We start from the raw sequence: 17931 nt of genomic DNA, 5'->3' as shown, positions 1-17931 counted from the left end.
TGTGGCCACATCGGTGGCCCGGGTGGCTGTGGGCTCTCTGAGCTGGCCTCACTGGGCCTCGTCTCCAAATGGCTTGCACAGTTGGAGGAGTGACCACCCTAGAGCGACGGCTCAAGGCCTGGCCAAAGCGGGTACCAGGTGGGTGGTGCCTGCCACTGGGCTGCTGTAGTGATTGCTAGTAGAGGCCTCTCGAACCTGCCTTCAGCCCACATGGTTGCCGGAGACTGAGAATGGGAGCTTTAATTCTCAGGGGGTAGCTCCTGGCTAGGGTTCAGCCCTGAATGGGCCTTTCAGATGTGGAGTACTCGGGGTGAAGCCCAAGCAGCATTTATAGAAGCTGAAAGGACAGAGAATCCTGTTGCGTGTCGTACGCTTGGGGGTGAGCGTTGTCTGAAGACGCTTCGGCGCCAGGATGAGCAGAGCTGTGCATTTGCACAGGTGTGCTGTGCAGTAGGGCACAGCCTCGGCCAGGGAGTCTCCGGCCCGACCAGCACACGCAGAGCCGGCTGCTCTCTCCCTAGGTGTACCGAGTGCAAGACCGTCTTCCACCAGAGCTGCCAGGACGTGGTGAAGAAGGGCTGCCCCCGCTGTGCCCGCCGGCGCAAGTACCAGGAGCAGAGCGCCCTCGCCTGACCCTGTCCTGATGAGCAGCCCTAGAGGCTGGAGGCAGGGTGCAGCCCCACCATCCCCGCCGGGTTTGCCACCAGCCCTCTGGGTCTCACCGGTGTCCCAGCTGCCTGCCCTTGTCAGGAAGCCCCCGTGATGCCCGTGGCTTCCCACCACCTCTCTGCTCCAAGAGGCAGGGACGCAGCAGACGCCCATGCCCAGGGAGGACGGGCCTTCATTCACCAGGCCCTGGCTTGCCCAGGTCCCAGCACCTCCAGCAGGGCTGTGCACACACTGGGGGACGTTTTCATGCCACATTCCTGATTAAAAGGTCTAGTTTTGTAAGGTGGCTTTTTCCCCTTCATATTTCAACAGAAAATATTTTTTTATTCTTGACCCTACACAAGTCATCCAAGAAATGCAGGCATGCTTACCCTGAGCAAACGTGCCAGGGCCGCTTAGGCCTGGCCTGAAGGCGGGCTGGGGGCTGGCAGGAGGCCACTGCCAGGCAGTGCCTGTTGGCTGCACTGGGTGCTTTGCCTTCACCCTCGCCTGTGTTCAGCCAGCAGCTTGGGTCCTTGTGCCAAACTCCTGCCTTGCAGAACAGGCAGCCCTGATGACCGCCTCCTTCCTCTCCCTGCCCCTTGGCTTGTCGCCTGAAAAACCCAGCCCCTCCTTTGTGTCCAGTCCCCCTGGATCTTCTCTAACCCGGGGATTTGGCCTCTGCGCAGGAAGGGAAAACGACTCAAAACCAGCACTGGCAGCACTTTGGCCCTCCTTGATTCAGAGAAGGGTATCACCCTGCCCACCCCGTCCCTAGGCCTTCTCACTCCTACACGGCAGTGCGCTACCTCAGGCGGGATCTCAGGCCACCCCCCTGCCTGCCTGACCCTTGCTGGGGCAGGCCTGACACGGTAGAGAAGTAGCCTCATCCTCCCCCTGTGTGATGTGTGGGGGCAGCCTCAGCCTCGTCTCACAGAGCCATGGATTCACACACTGCCAGAGCTGGACGATGCCCCTGGGGAACAAACGCCCTGTGAGGGGGTGTTGGGGTGGGGCTGGGAGCCTGGGATTGTTTTCAAACTGATGTTCAGACCCTTGCGGTGTGGGGGAAGTGTGCATGTGGTCCCTCTGCTGCCTTCCCCGCCTGTCCTGGCCTGGGCAGGTCCCTCAGCCCCGGAGGCCCCGGGTGAGCTCTGCCTGCCCCCGTCAGGAGGTTCAGCTGCTGAGTCACCCGCCAATCCCGGAGCTGGGTGAGTGTGAGCGGAGCAGAGGAGGCAGTGCAGGGGCTGCCGCAGCTTCTCCGCTCCCTCCCCAGTGGTATGTGCCCATGCCTCCCCAGGAAATCAGTCCTGTCCCCTCCACACCCTGATCAGAGCCATCGCTGCTCCAGGTCCCTGCGTGGGCAAGGCCCTGGCCTGGGGTGGGCCTTGGGTCTGGGGCTACATTCCAGGAGGCAGCAGAAGTGAAGCCTCCCACTCCCACCCCCACTTCTGGAGTATGAGCAGCAGAACGCCCCCCCCCCCCCCCCCCGCCCAAGAGCTTCTGACGCTGTCAGATGAGCTGACTCCTCCCCCTCCCCCTCGCCTCCAGTGGAAAGCTGATGTGCGCCTCAGTGGTGCCCACACTGTTTTAAAAATGGGATTGTAGGCAATAAGCTGTTTCTGAGGAGTGGGGCTCTGGCCCTGAGAAGTGCTTTTCTGTCTATTAAAGGAACAATGATTTTGGAATGATTTTGCAGTAAAGAGCTGATCTTTCTAATTGCTGGTCTGACTTCTGAATCCTAACCTTGCCGCTGATGACAGAAAGGCCCCTTGCCATCTGCTGCCATCCAGTGGCACCCAGTTAGTCCCTGGGCACAGGGAGGGCTCAGTGACAGACACTTGGCTGTCAAGGGACCTGGGTGCCAGCAGTGATCAGGGAGAAGAGGTGAGAACGCACAGCGTTTGGTCTGCACCCACTGTTGCCACTCTGGGTCACAGGCTCTGGGTAGAGTTACATACACTCAGACAAGGGGCTCCCAAAACTACATGGAAAATTCATATCTTTCAATTCCATTTGTCCGCCTAGTTTTTGAAGCCCCCTCCTACATAACAACTGAAGCTGATGCCACCACAGCTCCTCTTCCTGCTCTGTATTGGCAAAGGGCAGACCCCCGACGCTGAACTGCGTGCGACCTCAGGAATGGAAGATGTCCAGGGAGGGCGGGGTTCAGGGGCTGGGGCTCAGACTGCCCTGTATTTGGCTGCTGGCCTTCCTCAGAAGTTCCAGATCTTGCCCAGGGGCCCCCTGCCAGGGGAAGCTCACCCCAATTCATTTTAACAACAAAAGGAAAAAACATCTCAGGGGAATCAAGTTACAGGAAAGTGAGATGGAAAAAACCAACATTCTCTGCCCATCTATGAGCCCCAGCTTCCCCCAGGGGGAGTGGGTGGTAGGTCCCGAGGAAAGATGAGGAACCCGGGGAGGCTGGTCCAGTAGAGGGCCAAGGGCACCGGACCTGGTGCCGCCCTGCCTTTAGGCACAGTGACTCTGGGGACACTCACTAGTTTCCCTCCTCCCCTTTGCCTGAAGGAGGCCAGGAGTTGGGTGGGTAGATCCTAGGCCAGTCCCAAGGAGCTCAGGTCATAGTAAAGGCATGTGCTCAGTGCCTCCCATTCAAACTTCCCAACAATCTTACGAAGTAGCCGCCGCCATCCCCAGTTCACAGGAAAGAAAACAGGTGCAGGGCTAAGGTGGAACTCCAAGGTCTAAATGCCAGCAAGTGGCAGAGTTGGACATCAGGCCAGCCTGACACCAGGCGAGGACCATAGCCACTGCCAGCCTCTGCTGCCTTGCCTGGCCTGCTGGCTAGGGAAGGGCTCCAGAGGAGGAGGTGGGGGAGGGTTTGCCCTGTCACAATCTCTTAGCAAGCCAGGGGCTCTGCTGAATTCTAGAGAATTCCAAGAATCACCCAGGCCTCGGACACACTTGGTTACCCAGCACAGTGTGTCACCGTGTGGGCAACACCTAGCAAAAGTAAGAGTTCAAGAAAGTGTGGTGAGATTGAGGCTCCAACTGAAGCCTCAACTCTGATGAGGTGGGGTCTGGAGGGGCCAAGGCCTGGGTGGGAGCCCCATGGGTCTGTCCCATTAGTGGCTGAAACAGCCACTTCCCGCACAGCTGTTCCTTGTGGGGCCTGAGAGCAGGGGATCCAGTGAGGCTGGGCTTGTCCAAGTCTGGAGTGAGCCAGAGTCAAGTCCAGGAGGACAGGGCAGCCTTCCCCAGAGAGGCAGAACCAACTTCCCCCACAGGGTCCAGGAGCAGGTGGGGACAGTGCCAGAGGAATCTGGCCAGAAGTAGGTGGGGGAGACTCCTGCCCCCTCATGCCAACACCCTGGCCTTGCTGCCTCCTCCTCCCTGGAGACACCCAAGTGTGGCCCTGGAGCCTGAGAGCTGTGGAGAGGAGAGGGTGGCGTCTTTGCTCCTGGGGCGCTGGGCTGGGCCAGAGGGGACAGGAAGCAAGGACACCGGGGATTGTCTCTCGCAACCGCAGCCCAGCCCCAGCCCGGGAGGAAGTTGTGCCGGGCGCTCTCCGCCGGTGCCTCCCTCGCTATATTGTTCAACAGGAAACACGGCAGTGCGGGAGCCTGGCGGTCGAGGAGAGAGCGCCGAACTGCGGGCCCACGCGCGCCTGCCGGGGCAAGTGGAAGCGAGGCCAACGAGCGGACGCCCCGAGGTGCCAGGGCCGCCAGGGCCGGGCGGGGGGCGCTGAACCGAGGGGGAAGGGTGCCGCAGGTGGCTGGTCCTGTCCGGGAGCTCCGCGAGCCGCCTCCCTTTTCCAGCGCGCTGGGGCGGATGCGCAGGGCGGGCCGGATCCCTCTGGGGAGGAGGGGAAGGCAACGAGCCGCCCGCCGTCCGGGAGCGGAGGGGACAAGGCCCAGGTCTCCAGCGCCGTCCCAGGCATGGGCGCCGCTGTAGCTCGAGCAGCCCGGGCAGTCGACTCAGGCCACCTCCTGGCTACGGTGCGTTCTCGCGTTCCAGGAATCCGCCTTGCTTTCCCACCGCTCCCTTTACCCCTCGCTTCCCCGGGGAGGGGAGCCGGGAGCCAAGAACTGCGCTCCAGCGGGCGTCCCTGCCGTGGGAATGCCGGGTGCATCGGGGCAGCGCCGGGACAGGGCCTGGCGGGGGCAGAGGGCCCAGGGCGCGCAGTGCTGGCAGCCGGGCTGCAAAGGTTTGGTAGTTAGGGATTCGGGGCGCAGATGGCCTTGCTCAAATGACAAAGCCCGGTGGGGCAACCAGCTTCGGAGCTAGGCATTCCCAGGGCCCGCACCCACAGCGCGCAGGGGTCCGGGACAACTAGTCCCGCAGAGGGCGGGGGAGGGAGGCGGGCCGGGGGCGGGATCCTACCCTGCCTGCGCTCCGCTCGCGACCGCCGGCGCCCCTTCCCCAGAGCTTCCCTAGCTCTGGGCCCCGTCCCCAGTGGAGTCCCTGGCACAGGCACTGGTGCTCCTTCCCACCCCTGCTGCACTGGGCACTGGGGAACAGCGCTCCTGAGCCAGCTTCTCCGTCTGCTGCTCTGGCCAGCTCCTGCTCGGTGCAGTTTCTCCGGCCTAGCCCTTGGAATCCCCTCCCGGGAGATGGTGGAGCGCTAACCCGCAGCCAGCCGCCGGCTCCGCCCAGCCAGCCCGTGCGCTCCGCGAGGCCAGGTCGGCCCACGTGAGTGCCCGGCTGGGCTGCAGGGGAAGGCGGAGGGAGGGAGGGGGGCCTCCCTCCCGGAGGTGGCTGACCCTGCTCTGAGCGGCTCACTGACCCCGCCTCCAAGACCTAGGGTGTGTGTGCCTCAGTTTACACTCCTTCCCCTACTGAGGCCCACTGAGAAAGCAGAGGAGCCCCCCCCCCCAGTCAGATCCTGTCCCCAGGGTCCTGCAACCTCAGCAGGGCAGGAGAGGGGGCAGTGAATGAGGACTGGAGGGAGGCACAGGCAGGCGCTGCCCCGACCTAACAGGAGCCAGGCTGAGCCGGCAGTGGGGGTGGGGACGTGGGGCCGCTGCAGGGGGCACCGCAGGGGCAGTCACTACCACAAAGTGCATTGCCTAGGGGCCACTCTCACGGGCAGGTGGGCAAGCTGCGAGGGTCCAGCCTCTCTCCGGAGGCGGCGACGGAGCCGAAGATCAGGGGGCGGTGCGAGTAGGGCTCTTGGGCCAGGTCTGCGGCGAAGCCACTGGGAATGTAGGAGAAACCGAGAAAACCGGTTCCCCAGCCTTGGCAGTCGAGATGCCCACGCCTGAGCAGGGACGGGACAGCCCCAGGGTAGAGCACCTCGGGGTCCCTCCCAGAGCCAGCGCCCCATCCCTGACCCCGCGGGCCCGGGGCGCTGCCAAGTCTCCCTCGCAGCGGGCTGGGGCGTCGGGAGAGCGCAGGAGAGGCGGAGCTGGCGAGCGGCGGGAAATGGGCTGTTCTTCCCACTTCGCTGATGGGGACACTGCGGCTCGGTCCACTTCTAGGCAGATGCGGTGCAGACCTCGCAGCGGGCAATCGCCCCGGTCAAACAAGGTTTCTCGGGCAGTAAAGAGCCGCCCCCCCTCCCCAATGCAGGCGCGGTTGGAATGCCGTCGGAGAGCCCAAGATGATTTTATGCAAGTCCCCATTTCAGCTACAGGAAAACTGAGGCCTGAACGCGCACGGCGAGTGCGGGATCGAGACTGGCGCCCGAGTCCTGGTCCCGCAGTGCGGCGCCCTTCCCGCTCCTGGCCCCTGCGCTCCGCATCCTTGCTACCTGCAGGGAAACGCCGCGGCCCCGATGGCGGCAGACGTCGAGGGGGACGTGTACGTGCTGGTGGAGCACCCCTTCGAGTACACCGGCAAAGACGGGCGCCGCGTCGCCATCCAGCCCCTCGAGCGCTACAGGCTGCTGCGCCGCAGCACCGAGCACTGGTGGCACGTGCGGCGCGAGCCCGGCGGCCGCCCCTTCTACCTGCCCGCGCAGTACGTGCGCGAGCTGCCGGCGCTCGGCGACCCTGCCTCGGCCGCGCCTCCACCCACGCTGCTGCACCCAGGCCCCTCAGCGCCGGAGCCGCTGACCTACGACTACCGGTTCGTGAGCGCGCCCTCGCCCGACGGCTGCCCCGCCAAGCCCCGAGGGCGCGCCAGCTCTCTGTGCGGCCCGGCGCGGCGCGGCGCGGCGGCGAAGCGCAGCCACCCGGCGCCCGGCCTGCCCGCCAGCCTGTACCTGCGACCCGCGGCGCCCGTGCGCCCAGCGCAGTCCCTGGACGACCTGGCGCGCACCGCCGCGCCCCCTGCCGGCCTCCTCGGGAGCGCGGGCCGCTCCAAGGCCTGCAGTGTGGCGGGCTCCTGGGTGTGCCCGCGGCCGCTGGCGCGCAGCGACTCGGAGAACATCTACGAGGCCATCCCGGACTTGCGCGGCGCACCGCGGGCGGAGAGCCCGACGCAGGTAGGCTGCCCGGAGCGGGAGGCGGGCACGCGAGGTGTGTGTTGGGGGGGGGGGGTCCGCTGGCCCTGGCCCAGCTCACTTTCCAGAGGCTCCCGTAGCTCAGGAGGTGGCAAGCTAGAACCGGTGAATGACCTTGATTTAGCTCGCTTGGCGGGGATGCCCTCGTTCTGCCGCAGAAATGCTAATGAGCTTGTTGGCAGGGTGCCGCCCCCGTAACGTTCTGTAACCTGCGGCAGGTGTGACCCCGCGTGACCCTCCAGAAGCCCTGAAACCCCGGAGGACGCGGCCTGCGCTCCTCCCGGGAGCTGGGGCCCGCGGAGCTGTAGGACGTGGAGGTCGCGCGTCGCCTCCCTTTTTGTCTGCTCCCAGCATTTCGGTTCCTTCTTCCGTCAACTCGAGATGAGTTGGCCTCAGAAAGAAGCCCAGCGAGACGAGGACTTTCTTCTCCTTTCTCTTCCGAATGCGGTTGTGTTGACTTGGGGGCTGGAATGCAGGGCGCGTTTGAATAGCACTTTCACATCCCCAGGGTGCTCCGGAGAGCACGAGCCCCCGGAGTTCAGGAGCAGTTCCCGGCGGCGGGGCAGCCCCGGCCCGCGTCGGCCGCCAGCCCTGTGCCGTCGGCCCCGCCGCCTCTCTCTCCGCTGCTGGGGAGCCTCCGTTTATTTCTCTCTGTACCCGGTGTGATCCCCGTAAGCACGCATGCCAGCCACGGGCCGGGGCTGAGCCAGGGGTGCGCAAACCCAGCCGCCCCCACTTCTCCCTCAAGTGCGGAGTCTGGGGTTTGAAGCCACAGAGACTCGAGTTGGACTCCGCTGGGTCCCCAAGTGTGACCACAATAGCAAAGGACTAGGGTTGTAGAGGGAGCGTGTAGGAGAGGAGGCGTGGACTGCTGGGCACGGAGCCCGCGGCGCACCGAGACTGGCCCTGGCCCCTCTGCGTCCCTCGGCCCCAGCGTGCGCCGCTGCCCTCGGGCGTCTGCGCGGCAGCCCGCCCCCTCGTGGCCAGAGCGGAGAACCGCACCTGGGGGCGGGGACCGCGACGGGGCCGGTCCCTGTGTCCCCAGCAGCACACCTCCTGACGCCTCCACCCTCTGTGTCCTGGTCACTGTGGGAGTGTGTCTGCCCTTCTCGGAGGCGAGCTCCGCCGCGGATGGCCCCGCAAGCGTGCGCACAGAGAATGTAGAGGAGGGGCGAGGCGCGGCAGCCCCTTACCCAGGAGCCAAGGCTCTGCGGGTCTGCCCAAGGGCCACCACCCTAGGTCCAGGCAGGAAGGAGCCCCCTGTCCCCGCGTGTCGCTGCTACCAGAGTCGCTGCCGGTCGTACCTATGCCCCTCCCCCCTGCAGGTGCTGCAGCTTCCCTGCTGGCTGCGGTGTGAGGAGGGTGGGGCACAGAGCAGGCTCTGGAGCCCTGGGTATTGGCCCCACTTAGCAGCTCTGTGCCCTCCTGGTATAGCAATGCCACCCCCACCCTCACTCCTCACCCCTTGTGGTCACAGTTTCTTTGGTGGCAGCTCTGGGTCTCCCTGACTCCAGGTCCCCAGCAGCTTCCCTGGGTGGGGAATTGGCTCTCCCCTGGGAAAGACCCCACCCTGCTCTCAGCCCTGGGGAAGCAGCTTCCTGTCTCCCTCCCTCGGTCATTGCATTGACTGCATTGACTGAACACCTGCCAAGCCCCAGGTAAGCTTTCAGGTCTGGAGGTGACCAAGGCACAGCCATGGCCCTGGAACCCGCCCTCAGGAGCAGGAAGCGGGCCAGAGGGGACAGATGAGCTGTCCTCAGGGTGTGAGGGCACAGGCCAGGTGTGGAAAGCCGTGTGTCTTTGGGGCCTCGCAGCAGAGCATGGAGTTGGAGTGGGTGGTGCCCAGCCGGGCCCTGGCAAGGAATTTGGACTTTATCCTGAATTCTTGGAAGGCTCTCAGCGGAGAAGGGCGTGGAATTGAGCAGAGAACCCCGGGCCAGGGCTGCAGGAGTGGCCAAGACTTCTGTAGTCCTCTGGGGTTGGTGGGCTGGGGGTGGGGGGAAGGAAGTCGGGCTGAGGTCCAGCTTCCTGGTTTGTACTCACAGGCAGACAGCGGGGAGGGGTGGGGGGAGGAAAGATGGGGCTCCCTGGATTGAGGTGACAAAAGGAGGAAAGGAGGCGCCCGGGAGGAAGTGACAGCCAAGGAACATGGCGGAAAAGCAGGACAGCACTGGCCCTGAGGCTGAGAAATGGGGGGGGGGGGAGGTCAAGGTCAATAAAGGCGGAGGAACACCAGGAGGCCACGAGTCGAGGGGGCTGAGGGTAGGGGGTCAGGGGAGTGCAGGTGAGGATGTGGATGTCACAGAGCCAGGCCCAGCAGGGAGGCCTTGTAGGCCCCGATGGAGGCTGCCCCCGCTTAAGTGGATGGGTAGGGGCTGGAGGGGAGGAGGCTGAGGACAGGGAGGAGTGAGGGAGGGGCAAGGAGCTAACACGAGTCACTGGGGAGGGGGAGGGGTGCCCATCTGGTGGACGTCAGCTCAGAGCCAGGGACCCCCCAGGAGAGAGGGGCCCCTACTCTTTGTGGTATTTGTGGCCTGTCATTCAGATTGTCCAGAGTGAGCGCCTAGTGTATGCACGTCACTGAGCTGGGCACTGGGGACAGTGTGGTAAGGCGCAGTCCCCATGGGGCTGACGGTTCTGTGGGCTCTCACTCAAAGGTCCAGGTACCGGGCAAGCTCCCAGCTGCTGCGAGGGCAGCACCACCTCCCCACCCCCATTTTTCTTGGGTACAAACAGGGGTTCAGAGAGGTTGAGGGACTGGCCGAAGGTCACACAGCCAGGGAGTGGCTACGTCCAGGTCAGCTCCAACCTCCTGACCCCCTGGCCACCAGGCTCAGTCTCACCTTCAGTGCTGGCCACCCTGTTGCCCTGGGCCCCAACAGCACACTTTTCTGAGCGCCTTGTGCACTCAGCCCTGTGGTAGGCATGGGCCCTGGGGGAGGAGGTTTGTTCCAAACCTGACCTTGCTGCCTGCAGCTGGGGGAGGGGGGCAATAGCAGATGGCCCAGGAGAGGGCAGAGGCCAAGGCTTCTGAGGGGGGAGGTGGGGGGAAAGGCCGGGAAGACTCCCCACCCCCACGCCAGGAGGCCACTCAGGCAAAAGCCGCAAGGAGCTACTGGGGCTCCTCCCCTAGGCTGTGGTCCTGACGGGATTTCAGGTGTGGTCACCGTCCCTGCCCCAGGGCCTCATAGCAGCCGGGCTGCAGCCCTGGACAGGTGCCCGCCGCTGCTGCCAGGGCATTGCGCCCGGGAGGGGAGTACAGCACAGTGCTGCCCGGGGGGCGCCGCACCTGAGCAGCCCCGGGCGGGGGGAGACCCCAGCTTCTTCCTCCTCCGCCAGGAACCGTGAGTGACCCTTGCCCTGGGGTTGGGCTCCCGGGCGGGTTGGGGGCTGGGCCGTGCAGCAGCAGTTTCCTTCTCTCCCCCTGCCTCCCCTGCCCACCTGCTCCATTCCCTGTCGCTGCCCGAAACGCCCTGGGGACCCCTGCTCCCTGGACGTCAGGCCTGGCACCCGCTTCCTGGGCCAGGCTCCCAGCCCCACCTGTGCCCTTTCTGAGCCAGCCAGGGGGTCTCTGGAAAGAAGGCTGGTAAGAGCAGGGAGCGAGAACCCCAGGACTCCCCTTACCCTACTCCTCTGCCCAACAGCCCGGCCCCCAACCCCCAGCCAGGGCAGCACCCGGAGTGGCTCGGCTGGTTTCTTCACACCTGGCCTGACCTCTCCTCTCCGTGAGTCACCTGCCGACCGAGGCTGACCCGGGAGCCCTGCTGCCCAGCATGCGACCTGGCCTGTGAGGGAGCAGGGGCCTGAGCCCCCCCCCCCCGCCATGTCCACCCCACATTCCTGGCCACCCCTTGCTGCCCTGTGGGTCAGGAGGCCACCAGCCATCCCCTGGGGCCCGCTCTCCAGCCCTACACCTCCTGGGGTGGGCCTGGGCCCCGCCCACCTGCCCTGCTAGTGTCAGTCGTCAGAGGGGGATGGGCCTCGGTGCACAATGCCAGCCCGGTGGTGGTCAGTGCCAGCCCCCGGAGTGCAGGAAAGCCCATGGCCTTGACCGGGGGAGGCAGAGGACCTGGGATGTGCTCAGGGCTCCATGCCAGTGTCGGAGAGGTTCAGAGCCGGGGCCAGGCCGAGGAACGAGGGTGCAGTGGCCTTTGCTTGGTGTCCGGGGAGATGGGGCTGCCGGCTTGGGGACCCCAGAGATAAGGGGACTCTCGTTAAAGTCTGGAGGTTCTGCTTGGAAACCGAGGAAGGGCTCTGGCCTTAAGGGGATTCCCAGAGCCACTGGCCGGGCGAGGCGAGACCTGCGGGGGTCTCTGTCCAGCTCAGCCGGAGGCCACCAGGGTACCCAGCCTGTGTCCTCTTCTCCTGGCTGGAGAGTCCCCATCCGGCATGCAGACAGGCCCGGGCGCAAGGGGCGTCCCCGTCTGGGCCTCTGCGTCCACCCTGGGCCCTGGGCTGACCCACTCCCTCAGAGGGCCGGCCCCCACACCTTCCAGCCTTCTGCTCCAGCACTCCTTGGCCTGTTTGAATATGCAAATTACTTTCCCCCCACTAAAAAAATCATTTAACCACACTGCAGCTGTTGGCCACAGGAGGCAGTTTCCGTCCAGTTACCGTTGGTGTTCTGCTTTCCTTCCCTTGGTTCTGCTCTCCCAGGCTCACGTGCCGGGAGCTGGCCACAGCGATGGCACAGTGCACTGACCATTGCTAGTCCTGCTTCCCCGCTGCCTGAGTTCACTTAGGAAATGTTAGACGCCATACGGGCCACTGGAAGGCCGTGGAAAATAAGGTCTCCTCGAGTGGCTCGCGGCCCAGGAGAGCAATGGAGCGCTGGCGAGTTTGTCGGCCAGGCCCAGGGCGGGGGTGGGGGGTGGGGAGTACATCAGAGGAGCCCCCTCCCAGAATCTCGATGGTGAGAAGGAAATCTGGGAACACTTCCTGGAGGAGGAAGGTGATGTCATCCCCTCCCGTGCAGTCCTCTGGATCTGACACTTTTTCAGTAACAGGTTTTTTTTCTCATTAATGACGATGATTAGTCCATTCTGGCTTCCTACTGGTTCTCGAGTTAATTTGGCCATGTGCTGTTTTACTAAGAAAGCTTGCATTTTCTCTAGATTTGTAAAATCTTCACTTTTATCACTGATTATGGGTTTTTCTGTGTTTTCATAAACACGTAGGAAAGCCTGGTTTTCTTTTTCAAGGGTATGAGGTTTCGTGTGTATATAATCAAGTTTATTGATTCTATTACTCATACTTTCAGTTTCCGTGCATTCTTTGTTTGGTCTTTGATTCTGATAGAGGTTTGTTAAACCTCCCACTCAAATGTTCGTATTCTTCTTGTGCTTATAATGGCCTTTGCTTTTTGTATTGAACTACAGTGTTATTAGGAGCATGCATATTTCAACTACTCTGTCTTCAGAAATTGTGAATTATGCCTTTCTACCATCGTCTTGTTTTAATGTTTAACCTTAAGTTTCACCCTTCTATTCCTTTTTATTTTATTTGACTCCAAATTTTATGTTTGCCTGATATCTCTTGGTATTTTGTTTTTCAGCCATTAACTCTTTAAAAACAGATTTATTGATTTACTTGAAAGGCAAGGAGGGAGAGAGAGAGTGAGAGAGAGAGGGAGGGAGAGAGAGAGGGATCTTCCATCTGATGATTCACTCCCCAACACCCTCCAGCCAGGCTGTTGGGACCTGGGACTCCATCCGGGCCATCTTCCACCGGCTGGAAGCTGGACAGAAGCAGTTACCAGGACACAGCCAGCACGCCGGTACGGGAAGCAGGTGTCACAAGCAGCGACTTAGCTTGCCGTGCCCAGCCCCACGCCCTGTTCACGTCACAGCTCACTGACACGCTGTGCTAGATTTTATTGCTTCTGCTTTGCAGCTGGCTGTTTACCTGTGGCTTTCCCCTTCCAGAGGTCACTGCTGCCTCCCTTTTGTCCCCCGGTTTTCCATGTCACCGACGGCTCCAGCAGCCTTCCCTGGAGTCCCTAACCGGCCCGTGTTCTCTAGGGTGTGCCTACGGGACCCTCTTTCTCCTCACTCCCACCCGCAGCCCCAGGACCCATCAGCCTGGAGATCCGGGCCTTTTTCAGCTTAGGTAGATTGATTTTTTGCCTGGGTTTTTTCTTTCACGTGTCCTCCCAGTCACCCGGTACGCCCAGGTGTCTTGCGCTTTCTCTTTATTTCCATCTCTGAGTACCTTTGTCCTGAGGTTTGAGCTCCCATGTCACTAGAGCTTCCAGGCCACAAGTTTGAATCCTTGACTGCCACAGTGATACATTTTAAGTTCTAAAAGACAGTCCCCTTTTAACTGGAATCTTCTTAAGAGTTTTTATTCTGTAATTGTATTTCCAGCCCGTCCACCAGCCAACAGCCTTGCCTTTTCTTAAGCTATGTAATATATTTGCAAATCCTTTTTTAAAAAATCAAAGTAGGGACTGGTGAGGCATCGCAGCTGGTAAAGCCTACAGTGGGTGCCTGTTTGAGTTAAGCCTCCACCTGCAGTGCTGGCATCCCGTATGGGTGCTGGTTTGAGTTCTGGCTGCTCCACTTCGATCCAGCTCCCTGCTAATGCACCTGGGAAAGCAGCGGAAGATGCCCAAGTGCTTGGGCCCCTGCACCCAACATGGGAGACCTGGAGGAAGCTCCTGGCTCCTGGCTTCGGATCGGCCCAGCTCCGGTGGTTTTGGCCATTTGGGAAGTGAACCAGCAGATGGAAGACCTCTCTCTCGTTCTCTCTCTCTCTAATTCTACCTTTCAAATAAATGAAATAAATGTTTATAAAAAAATCCAAGCAACATCACAAAGTAAGTGACAAAAGCCTCGCAGGCCCCGGTTTCTTGCTCTGCTCTCAGCAGCTCCCAAGTCGCCGCGGTCTTGTGTTCTGTTCGCTCTCTGTCCTCCCAGGGATTCTCCATGCAAATGTAAACTGGCAGGAATGGACGCCGCCGGCCCGGGTTGCTGTGGCTTACACAAGGTCGTGCCTGGACAGACTGGCTGTCCTGCAGCCTGCCTACTTTCTGCCCTTCTGATTAAATAGTCCCTCGAGAGTGTACGTCGAGAGCAGCCCTCCCCGTCTCCCAGCTGCACGCTCGCGCTCGTCTGTGTGTCGTAGGGACGGGAGCTTTGATGGGCATGCCGATGATTTCTTTTTTGCCATAAGAAATAACCTTTTGGGGCTGGTGTTGTGGCCCAGCAAGGCCAGCATTCTGTCCTGGAGTGCCGGTTCAAGTCCTGGCTGCTCCACTTCTGATCCAGCTCCCTGCTAGTGCACCTGGGAAAGCAGCAGAAGATGGCCCAAGTGCTGGGGCCTCTGCACCCACGTGGGAGACCCAGATGAGTCCCTGGCTCTTGGCTTCAGCCTAGCACAGCCCTGGCGATCTTGTGTGGCCATTTAGGGAGTGAAGAAGTAGATGGAGGATCTCTCTCTCTCTCTCTCTCCTCCTTCTCCTCCTCTACTTCCTCTACTTCCTCCCCCTCCTCCCCCTCCTCCCCTAACCCTGTTGCTCTGCTTCTCAAATGAATAAAACAACTCTTTAAGAAAAAAAAGAAAGAATCCACATTCAGGTAAACACAGGGGGAAGAATCCAGCAAGAGGCCTCCAGGGTCCCAGGTGAACAGCAGCTGTCCGGTGGGCGAGGCCGCTGTCGGTCTGCTGGGCCAGCAGCAGAGCCTGGCCAGCCGAGGCGGGCAAGCCTTGTTCTCCGCCGGTCTGCGTTTCCTTTGCCGGTGAATGTGTCTTTTCTGTGAGTGCTCGACCTTTCGCCCATTTGTCCCACTGGGCTTTTCTTATTGATCTCTAGAATTAGGAAACATAACCCTTTGCCTATTACACAAGGCGTGCCCCTCCCCTCAGGTGGTCTTTTGATCTGGGTATTAGTATTGTTTTGTCACAGAGGGCTTCTCAAAGGCCACCAGTCATTAGTCTTATGGCTTTTGGATTTTGCGTCTTTGATGTAAGGCTGTGTGCGTGTGTGAATATAAATACTCCCAAACACCATGAGTCACTCAGCAAGGACACGTGCTGAGAAATGTGTCAGTGGGCAGCTTCATTGCTGTGTGACGTCATGGACTGAGTGGCCAGAGGTCAGCCACTCCCTGTGACCTCGTGCCAGAGTCACCAGCCAGGGTGAGCATCAAGTATCTGAGGCCGCGGCTGGAACAACCCGGCACAGCCCAGCACACGGTCTCATGGTGAACTTCTGTAAGTGGCAGGAGTACACTCTGGTAGAAAGTACCGGATGGGGGCTGGCGTCTTGATGTGGCAGGTCAAGCTGCTGCCTGCGACGCTGGCATCCCGTATGGGAGCCAGTTTGGGTCCCAGCTGCTCCACTTCCAATCCAGCTCCCTGCTAATGTGCCTGGGAAAGCAGTAGAAGATGGCCCAAGTGCTTGGGCCCCTGCACCCCATGTGGGAGACCCAGAGGAAACTCCTGGCTCCTGGCTTCAGCCTGGCCCAAATAAATAAATAAATCGTAAAGAAAAAAAAAAAAAAACACCAAAAGTACAGGGTGGCAAATACATAAAGCACTAATAGATTGAGGCTTGTATTGTCCAGGACTGTGTCCCGTAAGCGACTGTCTGTGCCCTACTCACAGGACTGGCAGCACAGCAGGTGAACACCCAGCAGTGTCACCACAAACGTCGCCCCTGGACCTCGTGAGGGCTACAGCGTCACTAGGCGCTGGACATGTTTCAGCTTCCTTATAATCACGGGTGCCGTCTGTCTCGAGGGAGATGTATACTTGTGCATGTGGGCCTATTTGCTTGCTTTCTTGTGACTTGGTTATTTTACATTTAAGTCTTCAGTCCTGGAGGTTTATCTGAGTGGGCAGAGTGAGGTGTGGGCCCACCCTTATTTAGTCATGTCTTTCCCTTGGGGGTGGCCCTGTGCGGTCCCACACATTCTCCTGACCCATCACCTTCCTGCGTGATCATTGTCCCCAGGCCTGGCTCCCCGAGGCACTGGGGCCTGGCAGCCGCGGCCATGGCTGGTTTGGTGGTTCTGTGTGTGCCACCTCCCTCTGACCGCCAGGCTACCAGAGGCGTGGGGTTTTCTCCATGGGGTCAGGCAGGCAGCGGGGGAACCTCAGAGTGGGGAAGGGATGGCGGCTGCTGCCTGTGAGCTGCGGGACCCCAGCCCCTGAGAGATTCTTCCCCTCGGCTTTCATGGGCCTGAGCTCGGAGGCCGGGGGTGGAGGAGCAGGAAGGGCGAGTCTGCTCCCAGGTGAGCGAGAATGAACTTGGGACAGGTACAACAGTGAGGACAGAGAAGGGTAAAAACGCACAAAGGAGTTGCTTTTGGTTTTGTTTGACTTCTATTAGGAAATTTTTCAAATGTAGAGAAAAGTAAAAACATCTTAAAACTTTTATTTATTTTTTTAAATTATTTATTTATTTGAAAGGCAAAGTTAATGAGAAAGAGAGGGCCGGTGGGGGGTGGGGGAGGAAAGAGAGACAGAGAGATCCTCCATCCTCTGGGTCACTCCACAAATAGCCACAAGGGCTGGAACCAGGCCAGGCCAAGGCCAGGAGCCTATAACTTCATCGGGGTCTCCCACGTGGGTGGCAGAGTTGAAAGCAATTATCCCCTGGGGCCGGCACTGCTGTGCAGTGGGTTAAAGCCCTGGCCACAAGCGCAGGCATCCCATAAGGATGCCGGTTCTGGTCCCGGCTGCTCCTCTTCCCATCCAGCTCTCTGCTATGGCCTGGAAAAGCAGTAGAAGTTGGCCCAAGTCCTAGGGCCCCTGCACCCGCATGAGAGACCTGGAAGAAGCTCCTGGCTCCTGGCTTCAGATCGGTGCAGCTCCAGCCGTTGCGGCCATTTGGGGAGTGAACCAGCATATGGAAGACCACTCTCTCTGTCTCTACCTCTCTCTCTCTCTGTAACGCTGTCTTTCAAATAAATAAAATAAATCTTTTAAAAAAAGAGAGAGAGAGAGAACAATTATCCCTATTACCTGGGTTTAACAATAGCTCCATGCATATTTGTTGATTCTTTCCTGGGTAAGGACAAATTCCAGGCATCCTCACAATTCCCACGCCCCCACTCCACCCCCAGCTTGCGTCTCTGAAAATGTCCAACTCCCTAACCACCCTGCCATTGTTCCAGCAGAATTAATATGAACTCCTTAGTGTCACTGAGACCCAGTTAGATTTCCTGATTGTTCCCCCAAGGTCCTAAAACACCTCCCTCCCTGCTGCCCTAGGGGGCCCCTGCAGGGTGCAGTGAAAGCACACGTTTGGTTTGCTGGTCTCTCCCTGTCTTTGAACAGCCTCCGCCCCTTTCCTGCTGCCCTGACTTGACGTTCAAGAGACCAGCCGGCTGGCGCTGCAGCTCACTAGGCTAATCCTCCACCTGCGGCACTGGCACACCGGGTTCTAGTCCCGGTTGGGGTGCCGGATTCTGTCCCGGTTGCTCCTCTTCCAGGCCAGCTCTCTGCTGTGGCCCAGGAGTGCAGTGGAGGATGGCCCAAGTGCATGGGTCCTGCACCCGCATGGGAGACCAGGAGGAAGCACCTGGCTCCTGGCTTCGGATCGGTGCAGCGCACCAGCTGTAGTGGCCATTTAGGGGGTGAACCAACGGACAAGGAAGACCTTTCTCTCTGTCTCTCTCTCTCACTGTCTCACTCTGCCTATCAAAAAAAAAAAAAAAAGAGAGAGAGAGAGAGAGAGCCCAGCCGAGCTGCCCTGCAGAAAGTGTCTGAGCTGGGCCTTTGCTCCCCTGGCCCCCTGGGGGTCAGATCACTGGACTTGGTGACAGCAGAGGGAAGTGGTGTCCAGCGTGACTGGGGTCCCTGCTTGGGCGACAGAAGTAATGCTGAGATGAAGGCAAGGAGGAGAGACAAGACAGCTTTGATTCTGA

At 60.5% G+C, this 17931-nt stretch overlaps 2 protein-coding genes across 10 annotated transcripts in view; both read left to right on the top strand.

Moving 5' to 3' along the window:
• Positions 1 to 2367, top strand: part of PLEKHM1 (pleckstrin homology and RUN domain containing M1) — a 51666-nt gene extending 49299 nt beyond the window's left edge. For all 4 annotated transcript variants that reach the window (XM_008271589.4, XM_002719439.5, XM_051825747.2 and 1 more), the window contains exon 12: positions 522 to 2367. In XM_008271589.4, coding sequence (XP_008269811.1) covers positions 522 to 633 — 112 coding nt within the window. In that variant the 3' untranslated portion in view covers positions 634 to 2367. The remainder of the gene's footprint in view (positions 1 to 521) is intronic.
• A 576-nt stretch (positions 2368 to 2943) lies between these two features.
• ARHGAP27 (Rho GTPase activating protein 27) overlaps positions 2944 to 17931 on the top strand; it is a 31727-nt gene continuing 16739 nt past the window's right edge. For 4 of the 6 annotated variants that reach the window (XM_051825762.2, XM_008271592.4, XM_051825759.2 and 1 more), the window contains exons 1-2: positions 2944 to 4324; positions 6184 to 7039. In XM_051825762.2, coding sequence (XP_051681722.1) covers positions 6389 to 7039 — 651 coding nt within the window. In that variant the 5' untranslated portion in view covers positions 2944 to 4324; positions 6184 to 6388. Of the gene's footprint in view, positions 4325 to 4348; positions 4611 to 5172; positions 5305 to 6183; positions 7040 to 17931 lie in introns of those variants that run through there. The other 2 variants (XM_070060596.1, XM_070060595.1) reach the window with 2 other exon arrangements.

This window comes from Oryctolagus cuniculus, chromosome 17, assembly GCF_964237555.1.
Source record: "Oryctolagus cuniculus chromosome 17, mOryCun1.1, whole genome shotgun sequence".
Classification (NCBI taxonomy): Eukaryota; Metazoa; Chordata; class Mammalia; order Lagomorpha; family Leporidae; genus Oryctolagus; species Oryctolagus cuniculus.
This window is presented reverse-complemented; position numbering and strand designations above follow the sequence as displayed.